Below are 19,283 nucleotides of genomic sequence, written 5' to 3'. Positions count from 1 at the left end.
TTTTTGGTGCTTTTTAATGTGGCTTTTATCTCTATAATGCTTTTTTCTCTTCATTTTTTTTTCTAAGTTCTACCAGCTTGATTTTCATTTCCTTCTGTTGTTGTATAATCTCTTCTTTGAACCTTTGTTTTTCTTCTTTGAGCTTTTTTTTTTTTTTTTAAAGAAGGTCACGTTTCCTATGGTTGTCTTTGAGACTTTGGAGAATTATTTATCTGAACTTTTCCTGTGTTTCTTCGAGGAGTTCTTGTGTTATATGCTCTTAGTTTACTTTTTCTTTTTACAGATTTTTTTTGCAGATTGTATGCAAAGACCCAGTATTGATTGTTTCTGATGACTTTTTATGTTGCAACAGTGTACGTGACTGGTTATAAGGATGCGTGGCCTGCAGCTCTTCCTTGTCAGGCTTGTTACCTAATACCCTCTCACCCAGTCTGTTGCTTCCTTTGCCCTAGATTTCATTTCCCATTAGTTTTTGGCATTAAAAAGATAGGGAGGTTCTTTATGTTGGGTTCTCAGTGTCATAATAATGAAATGCCACTTACATTCTGTATCTGCTGCTTCAGTCACCTTGGCTAAAAAATTAGATGGAAACAATGTGATGGCTTTCAGCATGTTCTCATCTCTCATTTAAAATTTGCAGATATGATGGGGAGGGAATAAGTTAGTGCTAGAGTGCATGCCTAGCATGCACAAGCTCCTGGACTTAATCCCCAGTACCTCCATCAAAAAAAAAAAAAAAAAAAAAAAAAAAAAGTAAACCTAATTACTTTGCCCTGAAAAAAAAATGGTAAAATTTGCAGGTATATTTCATAGTTTATGATACGCAGCTATGATAACTTCCTCCTTTCAGTTATATGGTGAAGTTGCAAATTTATACTCATTACTTATCAGGTATACAGGAAATGTAGTTTATTTCTTGTCTGTTACATGTGACCTTTAGTAGGGGATGAGGGGGAAGAAAAACTTGCTAATAAATAGGATCTTGGCCTCTTTTGGTTTAACCAGTTTCATCCCGGTACTATAATACTTCAGGTTTCTTCCCCTTCCTCCAGCTTCCAGTGAGGTGTGCAATCTAGGTGCATGTGAGAGGGGCCTTTGGGAGTGTGATTGGACTGGCCTCATATTTGTGGAGATGGGCAGAGAACTCAGACCCACAGTGTCCTTACAAGGCTGTGAGGACCTGGACCAGTGACTGTTGATCCTATTTGCCATTGGAGAGGCTTCTGCTACCCGTAGTCCTGGTTACTATTTGTCTTCAGTCATGGAGTCCCCAGTACAAGGTGGTCTTTATCCTGACCCAGGCCTTCTCTAATCATCTCAGTAGGACAGGTAGAAACTTCTGGATTCCTACTACTATGATGTACTGGGGTCATCTTTCCAGCCTGTTCCTCCATCAGTGCTGTACTGTCACTCCCACACCATGTTAGGAATGCCATGAAACTGGACTTTCCTGGAGGCCCGCGGGCTCCCCTGTGTTCCAGAAGGAGACCTCTAGCCCAGCAGTTTTTAGGTACTTGATACCGGTCAGAGTACCATCTCTCTCCACTGCCACCCCCTGCCTATCTATGAAAAAGAAGAAATGGGGGGACTCTGTCTCTTCATCTTCTTTCTGTCTTTCCTTCATGTGGTTTAATTTTCATGTTTCTGTCTCCAAGGAACTTTTGTTCTGTCCCTCTTGTGAGTTTAAAATTTACATCCACTCTTCCAGTGGCAGAGGATAGAGATAGAGAAATCAATTTATCAGGAAGGGAAAATAAATCAAAGGTAGTTCAAAAAATACTGTTTTCAGTTTTTGAAAAGATGTATTTTTTCCTTATATTTTCATTTTTAAGAGTCAGATTCATTGAGGTGTAATCTATATACAGTTTACTCTTTTTAATTGTTTGGTTTGGTTGAGTTTTGACAAATATAGATAGTTGTGTAATCACCACATGTAGAACATTTCTGTCACCCCAAAATGTTCCCTCATGCCCCTCTACCCTTGGTCCCCACCAACCACTGATCTGATTCCTGCCATATAATATCATATACATGGAATCATACAGTATATACTCTTTTGTGTCAGTCTTCTTTCACTTAGCATAATGTTTTTGAGTTGTTTATTGCCTATTAGTTTGTCATTGTATGAATTTACCATATTTTTTAATCCATTAATCAGTTCATTTGGACTTTTGGGTTTTTTCCAGTTTGAGGATGATGTAAACATTCTGCTATATATATTCTATCATAAACAAGCTTCAGTGAGCATTCATGTGTAGGTCTTTGTGTGTACATGTCTTCTCTGTTCTCTGGAGTTTTCTGAAGTGGTTCTACTATTTTGCATTCCTACTAGCAATGTATGAAATTTCTGATTGCTCCGATGGCTTCCGGTTGCATCTTTGCCAGCTCCCAGTATTGCCACTGTTTTCAGTTTTAACCACTCAAGTGTAGCACTATTTCCTTGTAGTGTTAATTTGCCTTTTCCTGATGACCATTCAGTAATGTTGAACATCCTTCTGTGTGCTTGTCATCCATCTCTCTTCTCTGGGGAAGTGTCTGTTCAAATCTTTTGACCATTTAAAAAAAAATGAGTTGTTTTTTTACTGCTTTATGAGTTCTTTGTACATTTTGGATGCTTGTCCCTTATTTTGGATATATTTTGTCGCAACCTGTGGCTTGACTCTTCTTAAAAGTGTCTATCAAACAGAAGTTTATAATTTTGATAAAGTATAATTTATCTATTTTTTCTTGTGAGATTTGTATTTTTTATGTCCTAAAACCCTTTTGCCTGGCGCAGAGTCATAAAGATTTTCTCTCACGTTTTCCTCCAGAAGTTTTATAGTTTTAGGTTTTACGTTTAGTTTTAATGGTTTTGAGTTGATTTTTTTAATGGTATAGGGTAAGGGCCCATATTTTTAAAATATGGATGTTCATTTGTTCTAGTGTCATTTGTTGACAAAGAATGCTTTCTCCACTTAATATTTCAGCAATTTTTTGAAAATCATCTAGTGATTTTTGTGTGGGTATCCCAACTGTCAGCTTTGTTCTTTTGATGAATATGTCTGTTCCTATACCAGTATCTTGATTACTATAGCTTTATGGCTTAAAATCAAGTGGCTTGAGTTCTCCAAATTTGCTTGTCTTCATTATTCTATATCCTTTGCTTTTCTCTATATATTTTTAGAATCAACTTATCAATTCTACCAAAAAACAAAATGTACTGTGATTTTGGTTGGAATTACATTGAATATATAGTTCAATTTGGGAGAGAAATTATATTTTAGTAACACTGAAACTCTTCTAATTCATAGACATGATACATATCTCCATTTTTTTAGGTCTTCTTTAATGTATCATGAAGTACTGCTTCTGGTTTTTAAAAAGTAAAATTCCCCCCTGCCACTTGTTTTCATTTGTTACTTATTTTTTAACAGCTTTATTGAAATACAATTCACACACCGTATAATTTACCCATTAAATTCAGTGACTTGTAGTATATTCACAGTTGTGTGACTGTCACCACCATCAATTTTAGAACAAGCTTATGCCAGGAAAGCCCACTGCCCACAGCTATCACTCCTCAGTCCTCACATCCATTCCCACCCCAACTCCTGGCTCAGATCAGCCACTGATTTGCTTTCTGTCTCATGAATTTTTCTATTCTGGACATTTCATGTAAATGGAGCTATGTAATTTGCAGTTCTCTGTGCCTGGCTTCTTGCAGTTAGCATGTCTTCAAGGTTCATCTGTGTTGTAGCATGTATTAGTATTTCATTCCTTTTATTGCCCAGTAGCATCCCATTGTATGGATAGACCACATTTTGTTCAGGCATTCCTAAAAATAGTTTATTTCAGGGTGTAGCAGATTGGCTCCTACTCTAACATGATTTGAGTAGTTTAGGTTCTTTTCTCAATTCCCCTTCATATGCCCTAAAGATGGCAGTTGTAGTTTTATTGTGTCAGCCCTGTTGATTTGAAATCAATATCAAATACAGATTTTAAATGACTGTCATTCAGAGTCTTTCTTTACAATCTCTAACTTACTTTTTTAACAAGTAAAACAAAACTTTTATAATTGATTATTGAGCTTTTATATACTTTTAAATTTAGAAGCATTTTAAAGGAATGTTTTCAGTTTTAGAAAGTATTTTTAGCATTTAATGTATGTAAAACTATCTGTTGGGATCTTCTTTTGGAAATCTTTCAGTACATAGGGAGGTTTTTTAATTTTGGGAGAAGGGGCTAAATAGGATACTTTTAAAATGTGTAAGTGCTACTTTAATCAAAACCACAGCTGTCCTGCTTCTCAGGTCTTTGTCATGTAGTATTTTAATAGTAAGTAATATATGAGATAGTATAATTATTTGATCTTATTTTTAAAACTAATTTAAGGGTAGGGCAGAAAAATTATTAGAAACAGGGGAAGAGAGAAAATATTTAGGACCTACCAAGACAGAAATATTGGTAGAGACTTTTATATGTTAACTTATTTAATCTTCATAGCACCCTCTCGGATAGATATTTTTACTGTATGATGGTTTAGAAACTGAAGCTCAGAGAGGATAAATACTCCAGCTTAGTAAACAACTTTAACTTGATAAAACAGCAGTGTCAGGTGAGACCTAAGTCAGTGTGATTCCAGAGCCATTGTTTGTTTATTTTTTTCCTCCCTGTTTCTGAATTGTACTGTGTGTACAGGCAGGCCACTGAGCCCAGGAACACAAGCAAGTGCGTGATACATGTCTTACTAATATCTCATTACATAGCCAATAACATGTTTATCTTTGTTTTTAGACTCTATGACCACACTATAGGGGATATATATCCCCTACTCACATGGACACATACAAATACCTATCCAAACACATACATCTAAATATATAGGTACACACGTATTCCACTAGACAGTATAAGTCTGTGTGTCTTTTATTTTAACGAGTGAGTGTTTTTTAAGAGATTGATAGTGAGGAAGTTGTTAGGGATCATGTATCTTGGCTGTGCTGCAGGTTTATTTTGAAACTGCAGCAGACTTAAATATCCCTTTGTTAGGTTAGACTTAACAAATTAATTACTGTAGACTTATAATAATTGTTATTTTTTCTTACCTCTCATATTGAAGAGTTAGGAAATGAGTGAGTAAAAAGGAAGAAATAAGGAATAGTACTTTTAAGTTAGCTTTGATTTTTTTCTTTCAATTACTTTTATTTATTTGGATATTACAATTTTTCTGTTAAGATTACCTGTTTTAAAAAAGATGGGCTTTTTGGGGTAATTTCATGAATGATGACTTGATGAAATTAGTCATTTATGATGGACAAAAATATGACAGAACTTTGCAAAGTTTAAATGAACTTTTAATATTCAACACCAAAGAATTTGGCCTAATTAAAGCTTCTGTTTAACTAAGATAACAATGCATAGTCCTTTATTAAAATTAATACAGAAAAAGTTCTTTCTTAGTCCTTGGAGAGGATATTATATGCAAGCCCTGTTGAGTGGGTTGCAAAATGTCACTGGAATTTATATGCATTACTTGTCTAATTGCAGTAAATGTAGCATGTCCAGATAGGTTTAGAGTTAGAAGGCTGTTTGTTACTTACTGGAAATCACTTGAAACCTCGGTTCCCGGAGGCAGCTGTGCCCAGGTCCTTCACCTCTCCCCAGAGATGGCTAAGAAGACTCTCGTTGGACCCTGTCTTTCATGGCGGGAGCAGTAAACATGACAGGTTGTTTGGGGAGCCATCTGTTTAAAATGGCTGCTGCTTTGTATGCAGCAATGAACTTGAGATCAATTTTCTGTCTTTCTTCATGATAACAGTGTTATTTGGTGTCACAACAGGTGGAAGTTGATGGGTCGAAACTAAATGTGAGCAGCACGTGGAACCTGGCTTCGCCTTTACTGTCTGTCAACGTTGATGGTACTCAGAGGACGATACAGGTAAATGTTCTGATGAGTGACTACTTACAGGGCTCCGTCAAGTCCACAATCCTTACCACTGCCTGTGTGATTAATGCAGATATAGTAGGGAAAAGCTACATTTTATCCACCTTATACATTTTATGGTTGAAAATAATTTTTCTTATTTTAGAGAATCTTGAGTTAAGTCTTACTCTGGGGAATAAATGTGTTCCTTTTTCAGGCAATCCAGGGAGGTTGGTGTGCTTAAGTTTGTTATAAATAAAGCATCCTGTGTGCTTTTCTAAAAATATTATAAGCTTAGCAGTTTTCTTTGCTATTGTGGCTTTTTAGTTGTAAAATATGACTGACTTTGTTACCTTCCTTTCTTCTGTAATCGAAATTGTGTGATAGTAGATCAGCAGAGACACGAGCTATTCAGGTTGACTTGCCATAGCACAGTGATACCTTTTAAAAATTAAATAATCTTAATTTGTTAACCTTCTTTCCCCCCAATATAAAATGTATTGCATTGAGGAGATGCTTGAAGTCCAGAGTTGACTGAATGTTCTTCGTAATGAGTGTCCTCCATTTTAAAGTGGAAAACTATGAAGAAGAATTCTGCCAAAATTCTTTCACCTCACTGCATAGCTGAGGTCCAGGCAAAGCACAGCAAAATGCCACGGAACATGTGGCTGCTGTACAGTTAAAAATCCTAAACCCTCCATACCATTAAATGCTCATTGTTTTTTATTTTCTATGATAATGTTTCTGCATTCGCTTAACTTGATTTTTCACAGGAAACTTATTTCTAAAACCTAGCGAGATTAAGAAAATCACAGATAAAGATTACTGTTTACCAGATTCATGTATACTTTTATAGGAGACTGTGGGGTAGGGGATTCCAAAATCTCCCAGGAAATATTAATAACTTAAATTCCAAGCCAGGTTCAATTGGTATATTGCCTTTCTGGTTCCAAGAAACATTGAACTCTCAGTAATGAGCCCTCTGTTTTGACTTTGGTTTTGTAACTTGCCCCAGTATATTTTCTCTCTCATATTTTCTTTCATGTTCTAAGTATAAGGTTAAACACTTGGAGACCCTTGGGAAAATTTCACCGCATGATTTCATATCACTAAGATCCAGTTTTCATGTCTTCAGAAAACATGGTTTTGTTATACTGTTTATGTTCAATAGAATACACTCTGTGCTGGATGTGCTGTGGCTCAGATGATCATGTGCTTTGGTCTGGTGGACACAGAGTGACCTCTTGGTAGTAAGGAGAGAGACACAAAGTCCTACTTTACAAATCTTTGGATCCTGGTATTTTCAGTGTTCTTCTCAATGATGGTGTAGATGGATGTCTTAATGGTAGTTTTATGTGTAGAGTCTGTAGGTAAAATTAATACTGGATATGTATTTGGAATAATTCCCAGAAATATTTCCCCTAGCATAGGGATAATGCTCAGTAAATCCCTTTTCAGTCTTGTAAGTTCTTTGCTTAAAAAAGTATTAATGTGAAATAAATGACCCTACAAGGCAGACCCCTTGACTCTTTAGAGAAGGTCATTGCTTCCAGTTAAGTGCTTCATCATTGAAAATAAAAATAAACTCAGAGAGGTAAGTGATATACTGGAAAAAAAAAAGGTCACTTCCCTAAAATAAGACGAGGCAAGTTTTTCCTCATTAGAACAGATGAGCTGTACTTTCTGTGGGGTTTGGCATTCAGTGTTGACTCTCTTTAATCTTCAGAATATAATGTGGTCCCCATGAGATTAATAACAATTGTAATAAGAATAAGTAACACACAGTGCTTAATGTGTAACAGGTACAATTCTAAGCATGATACATATATTAACTCATTTCATCTTCACAACAACTATATGAAGTAGGTACTATTGTTTATACTTTTGTGAATGAAGTAACTGAGGCCCAGAGAAAGTTACACGGCCTGCTCGGAGCCACACAGCTCGTGGTGGGGGAGCCAGGCTGAAATGCAAGCGGCCTTGGGGTGGGGTCTGTGCTTGTTCACGGTGATGCTGTGCTGAGGCAGACAAGCCACTTCCCCGTGATCACACAGCTAGGGAGGAGCTGAGCGGAAAGCTGAACCCCGGCACGTGACCCTGGGGTGTATACACCGCCAGCCACTGCGCTGCAGAGCGCTTTTCAGTTTTCCCACAGAGTTCTTCACGTGCTGATTTACCTCCCGTTTGTGCTTTAAACCAGTGATGCTCAGACTTTAGTGTGCTTCAGAAGCAACAGAAGGGTTGTTAAAACTCAGATTGTTGGACCCACAGGCAGAGTTTACTCTGATTTAGTAGGCCTGGGCTCGGTGTGTGTTTCTAGGTGCCCGGGTAATGTTGGCACTGCCGGTTCAGTGGCCGCAGTTTGAGACCCACCGCCTTAACCCTCTGCAGTCGGAGAGGAAGTTGGGGGTGATGAGCCAAGTGAGGCAGTGGGAGCCAAGTCATTTGAGGCCTTGTTAGTTGCATAGTTTAGCTTCTGCTTTATCCTTAGGCCAGTGGGACCTATGTAAGAGTTTTAACAAAGGAAGTGATGATGTGAACCACATTGGGGTTTGGAAAGAACTTTTTTTGTTGTTTGTGGCCTTGTGGAGAGTGGATCGAAGAAGAGTGAGACTGGACACAAAGAGAGAAGTTAGGAGGTATCAAAAAATGGGAAGTCCCTTTGCCTGGAAAATACTCTCAGTAGCCAGGATGAAGAGCACTGTGTGAGGAAGGGATGTGAAGGAACCAGGGGAAAAGGACTGGTGGCCTCACAGTGGTCTCTGCTGACTTCTCTTGCCGCTGCCCTGAAGCCTGGGCAGGTCATCAGGGTTTATTCCTCACTCCCTTTCCCTCCACGCTGACTTCCCGGGGCTGCATTGCCCCAGTTTCAGCTCAGTGCCTCTAAACAAACAGCTTTGAAAATGTGTTTGCATTTCTCCTGCACTTGTTTTTGGTAAATTCAGAGAAGAACTGTGGGATGGGTATTGCCACAGTTACTTTTCAACAGTGATTTTGCAGTAATAACTGCTGTTCTTTTTCCCCTGGATTTTTGTACATATGTTTAAACTGTTTATTATTAGAACAGTTTGTATACACAAAGTAACATGTATTAATCTTATAAAAGATAAAGAATAACTCAGTTGAATCTGTTTATCCACCATGCAGATTAAACAGGGAAACCTCGCCCATGCTGTTGACTTCCCTCTGTGTGCCGCTGATTAAGCCTTCCTTCTGCCTGCCCCTAGGGGCAACCACCATCACGATTTTTAAACTTATCACTGCCTGTTCTTGGGGATATTTACAGATACAATAAAACTGAAAACAATGTACTGTTTAGCTATGCGGGTTCTTGAACCTGATGTAAATGGCACCGTACTCTCTGTGCCTCTTTAACTTGCTTTTTCCTCCCGTGTTATGTTTGTGAGTTAGGTCTGTGCTGATGCATGCACTTTAGTTTATTTATTTCCATGCTATGTGTTATTAAATCATTTTAATATACCACAATTTGTTTATTTTTTCTTCCCAAGATAGACATTTGTGTTATTTATTTTGTTATCACAAACAGTGCTTCTGTGAGCATGTTTCTACTACATGTTTCCTCTTGAAATAAGTATTTCTTCATGGAATATACCAGTGGAATGGCTGGGTTGTACGTAACATGCTCCCTTAGTCCTACATGGTGATGCCAAATGGCTTTTCCTGTATCGCTATACCGGTTTACCTGCTACCAGTACTGATGGAGATGACGGTATTAATGATATGAATAATGAGCTAACTTTACTGTGTACTTACTGTGTCAGGCACTGACTCTTCTAAGCACCTCTTCATACTAATTTATTTAATCCTCACAGCAGTTCAATAAGATATGTGCTAGTGTTATTTCTCATTTTGCATTTGGAGAAACTGAGGCTTGTAGAGGCTAAAGTACTTGCCCAAGGCATTCTGCAAGTAAATGGAAGAGCCAGAATTTGAACCCAGGAGTCTGCGCCCTTAACAATTATGTCCTAGTGAACCCTTGGTATCCAGACGACTGAAGTTTTTTCTCCCTGGTAGATTTAAATGATATATCTCTTTGGTTTTAATGTTTATATTTCCTTGTTTAATAATAACAGTGAGCATCTAAAAAATTTATTTGTTGAAAGTCCTGTTTTCTCTTCTGCAAAGTGCCTGTTCATGGCTTTTGCCCATTTTTTTAATTGTTTGTTTTTTTCTTACTGATTCATTAAAGTTCTTCATATTTTGTAGATCCTGACCCTTCGTCAGTTACAGAGAACCTCTTCCAGTTTGTAGCTTGTATTTTTACCTTTTTGAGTTAAACAAGTGAAGTTTTAAGTCAGAGATTTAGTATTAGAATTTTCGATCTTTTATGTTTTGTGTATTTTGTATTTGTTTAAACAACCCTCTTCTACTCTCCAGCTTATAAAGGTACTTGCCTGTATTTTCCTCTGAATCTTTTATGTTGTGCTTTTTCACATTTAAATCCTTAATCCCTCTGGGATTGATTTTTGTGTATAGTGTGAATTAAGATCCAGTTTTACTTTTTAAAATGCAGATAGCAAGTTGTGCCAGCACTGTGTGTAGTTCATGTTTCCTCCCCCTTACTAGCTTGCTACCTCCTCACCTTTACAACCCCAAAATTCTTTAAAAGGTTTGTTGTTTCTGTGAAGTATTTCTCAATCAATTATAAGCAAAAAGGTGACTTTTCCCTTAATATGAAACTCTAGTCACTGTATTTGCTTTCATGAGCTCTCTCAGTTACTCCCTTTCATTTGTCATTTTCTCTGGGGAATCCCTAGGCACTTAAAGAGGATGTGTGTGTGTATGTGTTTTGCAGGCCGAGGGTATCAGATGATACTTGAGACACACCTTAGAAAAGCGTGTTCATGAAATGGGAGGTGGATTGGGAAGCATTCAAGTAGGGAAGTAATGGGAGCTGAGCATGGAAAATAGATTGGAGGAGACAAGTTATGAATGGAAAGTTAAAGAGTCTGTGCTTTTCAGTCACCAATGGAGATGCCATTGAAATGTTTTTGCAGAGGAAAGTAATGTCCATCAAAATGCAGTTGTGGGAAGTTGGTGTGTCTTCATAATAAAAGAAGGGTTAAGGGAGGGAAGGGGAAGAAGTTCATTCAGAAGATGTTCACAGTACTTCACTCATGAGGTAGTGGATCTGAAATGAGGTGCTGGCAGTGTGCAGACAAGAGGGCTTGGGGTTGGGAGAAGCCGATGATGAGAACGTGGTGCAGTTTGTTGAATTCTCTATGATGGGGTCGGGTACCGCAGCGACCACAAAACCCTGTCTCCAGTAAACACTGGGCCCCTGCCTTAGCCGTTTTTCTTTTGCTTGTGTTTTAAATGTGTTTCATTGGCCTTTCCTGTCCTTATGAAGGGCTGTCCTCTTGGAAGCAAGGCGCTGGAAGTGGGCGTCGCGTTCTGTGCTTTTGCGCAGGGGGCCACCAGTCATCTACAAGCTTCTAAAATCAGAAACAAAACATAGGAATTCGGAGTTGTAGGCCAGTCTGAGGTTAAATCTGCTGCACCTTTGTTAGATTTTTATTTCTTCAACACTGTTTTGTAGCCTTAACAGGAATTTTTAAATTGTAGTAAGATGTACATAAATTATAAAATATAAAGTTTACATTTTAACCAATTTTAAGTGTATAGTTCAGTGACATTAAGTACATTCTTATTGTTGTGCAACTACTACCACTATCCAGCTCTGTAACTTTTTCATCATCCCAAACTGAAGCTCTGTTCCCGTGAAACAGTAACCCCTGCTCCCTCCACCCCGCAGTGCCTGGCAACCTCCATTCTGCTTTCTGTCTCTGTGAATTTAACGACTCTAGGTACCTGACATCAGTGGATTCATATAGTATTTGTACTCTTGTGACTCACTTATTTCACTTAGCATAGTGTTTTCAAGGTTATCCATGTTGTGGCATGTGTCAGAATTTCGTTCCTTTTTATGACTGAATAATATTCCATTGCATGTGTATATGTATATATGTGTTTGTGTATACATACACACACACACACACACACACACACACACACACACACACACTGCATTTTGTTTATCCACTCATTTGTTGATGGACATTTGGAGTGTTTCTACCTTTTGGCTGTTGTGAATAGTGCTGCTATGAACATGGGTGTACAAATACCCCTTCTAGTCTGCCTGCTTTTAGTTCTTTTGTGTTTATACCCACAACTGGAGTTGCTAGATCATATAGTAATTTTGGTTTAATTTTTTGAAGACCCTCTCTTCTGTTCTCCACAGCAGCTGCATCATTTTACCCACCAGCAACACACGAGGATTCTAATTTCTCCACATTTTCACCGACATCTGTTATTTTTTGGTTGCTGGGGCTGTTATTTCTGTAATAGCTGCCCTGATGGTTGTGAAGTGGTATCTCATCATGGAACAGAATTTATTTAGATAGTTATTGAAAACGTGATCAGGGTACTGCCCAATACTTGCCATTTCCTTATCTGTCTTACTGTGTAACCAGTTCACTGCGTAAATGGAACTTCTTTGTGCCAGTAGAAGCAACTTCCTTACAACTGTTCTCTCAAACTCATTCTCTCAACTTATTCTTTCCTCCCCTGCAGACACTCACAATTCTCACAGCCTGTAAAGTTGCTACCAGGTAATAAGCAAGAAATATTTTATTTGGGAGAGAGTGTATTCAAAAGTCTTGTTCACTGTAGAGGGAGGGCATAGCTCAAGTGGTAGAGTGCATGCTTAGCATGCATGAGGTCTTGGGTTCAGTCCCCAGCATCTCCTCTAAGAATAAATAAATAAACCTAATTACCTTCCCCGACCAAAAATAAATAAATAAACAAATAAAAATAAAAGTCTAGCTCACTGTATTGTTAAAACTGGTAAAACCTCTCCTGATAAAAACTGGTGAAATTTCTCAGACTGAGAGATGTTTCTAGTGAAAATGAGAGGGTTATCTTCTTCCTTCTTGCTTTATATCCTCTCCCACTTCTTACCTGATGTTAGGGGTCTCTCCAGAGTTGCAGTAGGGAGTATGGAGGAGTGGTTCGTGGCTGGAGGAGCTAGGCTGACCGGGGTAGATGTAATCTGTATTCTTTCTTTGGAGGCATGACCAATGTCCAGGGCTGACTGGTGTCTTCAAGGACATTTCTGTGAGTCTGGGGGAATTCCTCACCTGCAGAACCTTGAACGGCTGCTCTGACTTTTCCTGACGCCCGTCCCTCCAGATGTTCCTGTTAGGCAGGGTCTCTGGGTCTCTCTTCTCCATGATCCACATCTGGGCCACAAGTAATAGTTATAAATCCTTGCCTCACCAAACTCTTCTTTCTCTGTCCCAGAGCATTGCTTATCTTCTTTAGGTGTCCCTCAGAATCCAGCAGATATAGAAAACCAAGAGATTCTCATGAAATCCTTTCGCTTATTAGCTTAAAGTGGTCAACCTTGAATTCTTAGCCTAAGAATTCTACCTCCTCTAGTTAATTTTAACTTCGTTCATAGTCTCCTGAGGTGGGAATGGGCAATTGCTGGTTTCACAGCTTCTTTGCATGTCCTGCTAGGTAGCTTAGTAGTCGAGCATCTTACTTAAGGATATGTGGGTATTTAGCACCTGTTTAGTTTTATTGCTGAATCCCTATGACATGAAAAGTAGCACTTAACATCTTTATCTGATTAGATGATGAAATTCTTGAGGAGGAAGCATACCTTTGCTTTAGTAATTAGCTCTCTATTTAGCCAATCAGATTACATTGTCTGTTGACTTTCCTGGTTTTCATTGGTAAGCCTCATGAGCTTAATACTATCCATTAATTTCTTTAAAAATAAACTGTATTTTGGCATGTACAATTATTTGGATAGTGAATTTTATAGATTACTGACCTCTTTTAATTGATCTAAATTATCTGTTTCAGTTTTGATTTAACCTTGAATTCCCACTGTCTTGTTGAGTTCCTGGTCCACGTAGAAGCTGGATGAATGACTGAGTGGATGAATGAATAGATAGTCATCTTGCATTTTTGTAATCTCAGAAATAAACCTTTCTTATCTATATCTTCATTTTTAGATTTAGACTTTTTTCTTGTAAGCCTTCATCAAATTAAGCTATGTTCACAAGATAGCCTTCTTAGCCATTTTATCAGTTCTAATCCTTAATTCCTGATCTTCCAACATTTGCAAACTCCAGATTCTTTTAGATAACATGACTCGTTGATCTCTGCAGATGCAGAATCACGGTCATTTCTGTGAGAGCAAAGAACAAGAGGGCTCCCACGGACCTGCCCACAGAAACATCTTGCTTATCAAGCACGGTTCTTTCCAGTCGAGTACATGTCTTTCCTGTTTGCCTTCTTTTGCTGTGGGGAGCACCTGAGCTGTTGAAGGCTCACGGTACCACCTATTGATGGGTATTGGCAGGTATAGAAAAAAGCCCGCCTCAGGCCACTCCTCATTTCCTCTCTCTCAGGGGTTTGTACACACATGGTTTGCCCTCCCTCTCCCCGGTGTCACTAATTATTTATTGCCCAGTTCCGACCTCTTACTCCAGTATATCCACATAGCTGCTATCGTCTTTTTCTCTTCTGACTTCAGGGAAGTCATACTCTTGGACACAAATTTGAATCTTTATTAATAACTTTAAGTATAGAGCTAGTGATGCATCTGACTTGAGGAGGAGGTCGTATATTTTGAAATGGAATCATTTATAACCAAGAACTGGGGACATAAACATTGAAAACTTTTGAAGATGTTTAAAAACCCTCTTTAGAATTTTAAAAAGCTTTCTATCTATTTCTTCATCTAATAATGAAACCATTTTTCCTCAAATACTATAGTATTTGATAGTATTTCATATTTATTTTCTTTTTTACTGCTGGTTATATGCCGGCTCCTTCCTACTGTTTTCATTGCAAATGTTGGGTCGATGGGTAATGCTTTTTAAAAATATGTATTAATGGTATAATCTGAGAAACTAACAATGTTTTCTCATTCTTTTGTAGAAAGTTATATTCTAATTTCCAAATTACCAAAGTAAAAAATTGCAGAATGAAACAGATTGTCCAATGGAAATCTGAGTCATACTTGCAGCTTTATATTTCTTAGCAGCCATATTAAGAAAGTAAGAACAAGTGAAATTCGCTTTACTAGTCCATTTTATTTAACCCAGTATATCCAAAATGTTAGCATTTCTACATGAAACAACATTAAAAAATTATTAGTGTGATATCAGGAACGAAACATACGCCTATGTGTATGACAGCAGTAACACAAGTGATGGAATGACTGCAGTGAAATGTACCAAAACAATGAAATTGTGCTTAAAAGAGAAAATATATGACACTGCTTCTGTATTTAAATTTAAATAAAATTGTGAATTCAGTTTCTCAGTTGCACTAGTCACATTTCAAGTTCTCATTAGCTGTGTGTAGCTAGTTAGACAGCTCACAAACAAAACCGTTTGTAAATCAGAGTGTTTATAGAAGAAGAAAACACATTTTTATGGAAAAAAGCCACATTTTAAAGTCCCTCTTGTGTCATCTACGGTTTTGGTTTTTAGCATGTAAAATTAGGAATAGATGAATTAAATTCATTTTAAAAAGAAGATGAATTTCCCATCTAGTTGACAACCTTTAAAATTTTTAATTTAGAAGTTTAACAAAAATCAGAACCATTTCTAAAAAGTGGAGTGATTTCCTGCATGGAGCATAATTAAAAGTGTTGAAACAAAACAAAAGATTCACTGTTCTATACGTGTTAAGCTGACTGCTTTTTTCACATCCTGGTACCTTCATGCTATGGAACATGCTGGATGAATAGGACTTTTTTATTATTGCCTGACTATACTTTAGTCCTATGAAGTAATTTTTTTTGACCTTGAAGAGACTCTTCAGTTTCACTTTGAACAACTCAAATAGTTTTCGATTCCTTACAGTATTTGTCTGCTGGGATTTAATATATTGTTTCTCGTTAGCATTTTACATACTAGATTTTCATTTTGCACAGTCACGTTGTTTGAACATTTGCAAGCGAGCCGACTAACTGCTATTGGCCTGTTTCTTTGTGTGGCACGATTTCTTCTCTCCACCTGCTCACAGCAGGTTGTCCACAGGCCTGAAGAGTAGCTAAATACTTTTGAAAATGTCTTGAGATCCTGCTAAGGTCTAACAATTTCCGCATTTGTGTGATGTGAAGCTATTCATAGTGTACCTTTGAAGGCTTTTTTTCTTTTTATTTCTCATATTCTTGCTTAAATATTTTCAAGAGAAGATAAATTTATTATAGATAACAGTACAAAGCTGATTGCAGCACGATTACGTTCTGCATTGAATAGGTCATTGATATTCAACCAAGTGGAACTAATTTTCTATGTTAAAGCAGACAAATTTGGAATAGTGTCACATGAATCTCATGTTATTTACTACAGAATACCAGATTAAATGGATTACTTGTGAATTGATTGCAGTGCTAAATAGATTATATAACATGATAACTTAAAATGCTCAGTGGGCCTTTGTAATATAGAATATTATACAAGCACATGAATATAATAGAAGAGATGTTATCGTGTTTGCAGATTGTGTAACTATCTGTGATATATTTGCAAATGCTTGTCCACACAGAATTTGAATCGACTTTTAAAATTTAACCTTGATTTTCTATTTTTGAAGGAAATGAATGGATTTTCTCACCACTTCAGGGGTTAAAAATCTTATTTCCATTTTTCTGTTTTTCAGATTAAAATAACTTCCACAGTTTCTGAGAACAAACTTTAATTTTAATCATAATAAATGTGTATAGATGCTAAAATAAAACAAATATGTTAATAATATTTTAATTAAAAAATTAAATGAAGTAGCTTACATTTTTGCTTATACTTCGCCAGTACAAAAAAAAGTGGATTTGGAAGTAATCATCTTATGTTTTTACTCCCAAAAGAAATGTTTCACGTGTTTTTTAGATGTTTCTCCCCACCCCCACCTCCTTAGAAGTAATTAGCTGTTATTTTGTACTATATGCATGTGATTACTCTAGAGTCATCAAATGTAATCTGAAACCATCTATTTAGGATGTATAGGATATATAAATATATAACTTAGAATAAGTAGAGTTTGGTATTTTTTTCTAAAGAAGTAGGAAATGAAAGAGTAATTATTAACCATCTCCTTTTCACATTCCTGAAAACATCAATTACAGTTACACATCTTAGAAACAAGCCCACCAGTAGAACAGAAATAACGCCTTTCACTGTGCTTCACAAAATGTAATCACTATTTAACAGCTAGGATGTATTTACAACTATAATTTAAAATATTAATTTTGATGCAAGTCTACCTGCTTTTGTCATGTAGTCTAGAAGCTTAGCCATTTTCTTGTCTCTAGTGGCATGTGTTTTATGATTTAGAGTTGCTTTTAAAAATGTAATGTAATGGGAAAATGTCTTTCTGAATCCCCTCCCCCAACATACACACATACTTTTTTCTCCTCTACTATCTGTTAACTAGAAAATTATGTTTTAGTAGCTGCCAGAAGAAGAGGATTTTGCATAGTATAAACACTGATTATAGTAAACATGGAAAATAGCACAAGCAGCTGCACTGGAGACCGATAAGACAAATCCCGGAGTAATGGCCTTTCAAACATGTTATCAAGTCGGAGATCAGTGAGGGGGAGAAAGAAAACTATTACTATTTCTTCCTCTTACTGTTCGGTGAGATTACTTTCAAAGGTGAAATTGTCTCTGATTTTAGGGAGTTATTTTTGGAACATTTTATTTTGTGAATGTTTTTGCCTTTTTCTGAGTGAGCAATCTTGCTAATTTTGTGTGAATTTGATTCTAACAAATGTTGTAATTATTTTGTTCATTAAGTCTTACTTCTTAAATACTCTTTTCCTTAAAGAAAGAAAAATGAGTATATTTTATAAATGTTGGAGCAGACTATAAAATGAGAAAAGAAGGACGTTTTTATCTAGCTATGAAGTGCCACTTAAAATAGGAAAAGGGGTAAAATATTTGGAGAAAATATTTTAGTAAGGATGTAGTATGTTTCGTGAAAGTGAAAGTTTTAATTTTTATTTTACTTTCCTTTTTGTTATTAGCTTTTCAAGTGGTCAGTTCATATTTGTTTTGGCATGCCTCAGATTCATTGTATGCATTGAGTACTTTGTTCTTTGTGGATTCTAAAACTGAATTGTCTTAATCCTAGACTGTGGGAAAAGTGTGTATTCCTGTTTCCTGCACAGAAGTAAATTCCAGTTTTGAATGAAATTTTACTCCCCTTTTTTTCACATCAGTTCTGATTGCTAAGCTGTGTCAGGTTTGGGTTCTTTCTTTCTCAGTGCAAGTGTACAGACTGTGGTAATTGCGGTGGGAAAAAAAAAGTCTGATACTTATTATATATGTAATTTTAACCTGCTTTAAATTTGAATGCAAAGTTAAGGGCAACTTATTGGTACTTATATCTATGGTCTACATATTCATTGTTATAATTTAATTGTATCTTTAATGTGAAAATATAAGTTTCTAAACCTGTTTACATTTTTCATATTGCAAAATTACTTCTGTTTGCCTAGGAATCAGTCCAACCCTTGTAGCGTAAGGAAAAGGAACTATTATATATATATTTTAATGTCCCTTACATAGGAAGTAATTCCAATATGACAGAGGCAGTGTTCTAGACTCTGGAGATACAGCAGTGACCAAGACCTACATTGCAGGAGGGGGATGTAGATACCAAACACATAAACACATAAAAAAGGTAATTTGAATACTAAGATGGTCAATTAAGACTGTGACAAGATAATTAATAGAAGGTGATTAGAGGAGGTGGCTTTAGGTAGGGTTGTTAGGATAGCTGAATAGCTAACACTGAGCTGAGACCTATGAGGAAAAGAAGGAAGCCATGCAAAAATCTGAGGGAAGAAAGTCCCATGTAGAAGGAATGGCATGTGCAAAGGCCCTGAGACAGGAACAATTTTAGTGTGTGTGTAAGTCAGAAGGCAGGCCAGTGTCTCTAGTATAGTTAGGAGAGTGGAAAAAGATAGGAAGGGACCAGATCATATAGGGTCTTTGTAGGCCAGAGAGTTTGGTTTTTATTTGATTCCTGTTGTGAAGTTTTTGGAGGGTCTTGAATAAAAGAATGATATGATGTGATTTAAAACCACTGCTGTGGGTAGGATGGCACATAGGGGACTGTTGTGGAGACAAGGAAATTGTTTATATGATCACTGCAGTCATCCACATGAGAGGTGCTAATGATAGTTCAGACAAGGAGTTGACCAAATCCAGCCCACTGCCAGTTTTTACACTACTCACAAGTTGAGTGGTTTTTAAAAGTTTGAAGGTATTGCATTTTAAATGGTTGGAAAAAGTTAAAAGAGGAATATGTTTCATGACACATGGAAAGT

At 36.9% G+C, this 19,283-nt stretch overlaps 1 protein-coding gene across 4 annotated transcripts in view; it reads left to right on the top strand.

Annotated features, from left to right (window-relative positions):
* The window catches only part of PCCA (propionyl-CoA carboxylase subunit alpha), a 331,849-nt gene that overhangs the window by 248,246 nt on the left and 64,320 nt on the right, over positions 1-19,283 (top strand). For all 4 annotated transcript variants that reach the window (XM_031466271.2, XM_010986054.3, XM_031466270.2 and 1 more), the window contains exon 20: positions 5,819-5,917. In XM_031466271.2, coding sequence (XP_031322131.2) covers positions 5,819-5,917 — 99 coding nt within the window. The remainder of the gene's footprint in view (positions 1-5,818; positions 5,918-19,283) is intronic.

The sequence above is a fragment of the Camelus dromedarius genome, chromosome 13 (genome assembly GCF_036321535.1).
Source record: "Camelus dromedarius isolate mCamDro1 chromosome 13, mCamDro1.pat, whole genome shotgun sequence".
NCBI classification, from domain to species: Eukaryota; Metazoa; Chordata; class Mammalia; order Artiodactyla; family Camelidae; genus Camelus; species Camelus dromedarius.
Note: the sequence above shows the minus strand (reverse complement) of the source record. Positions and strands in the feature narration are given on the sequence as shown.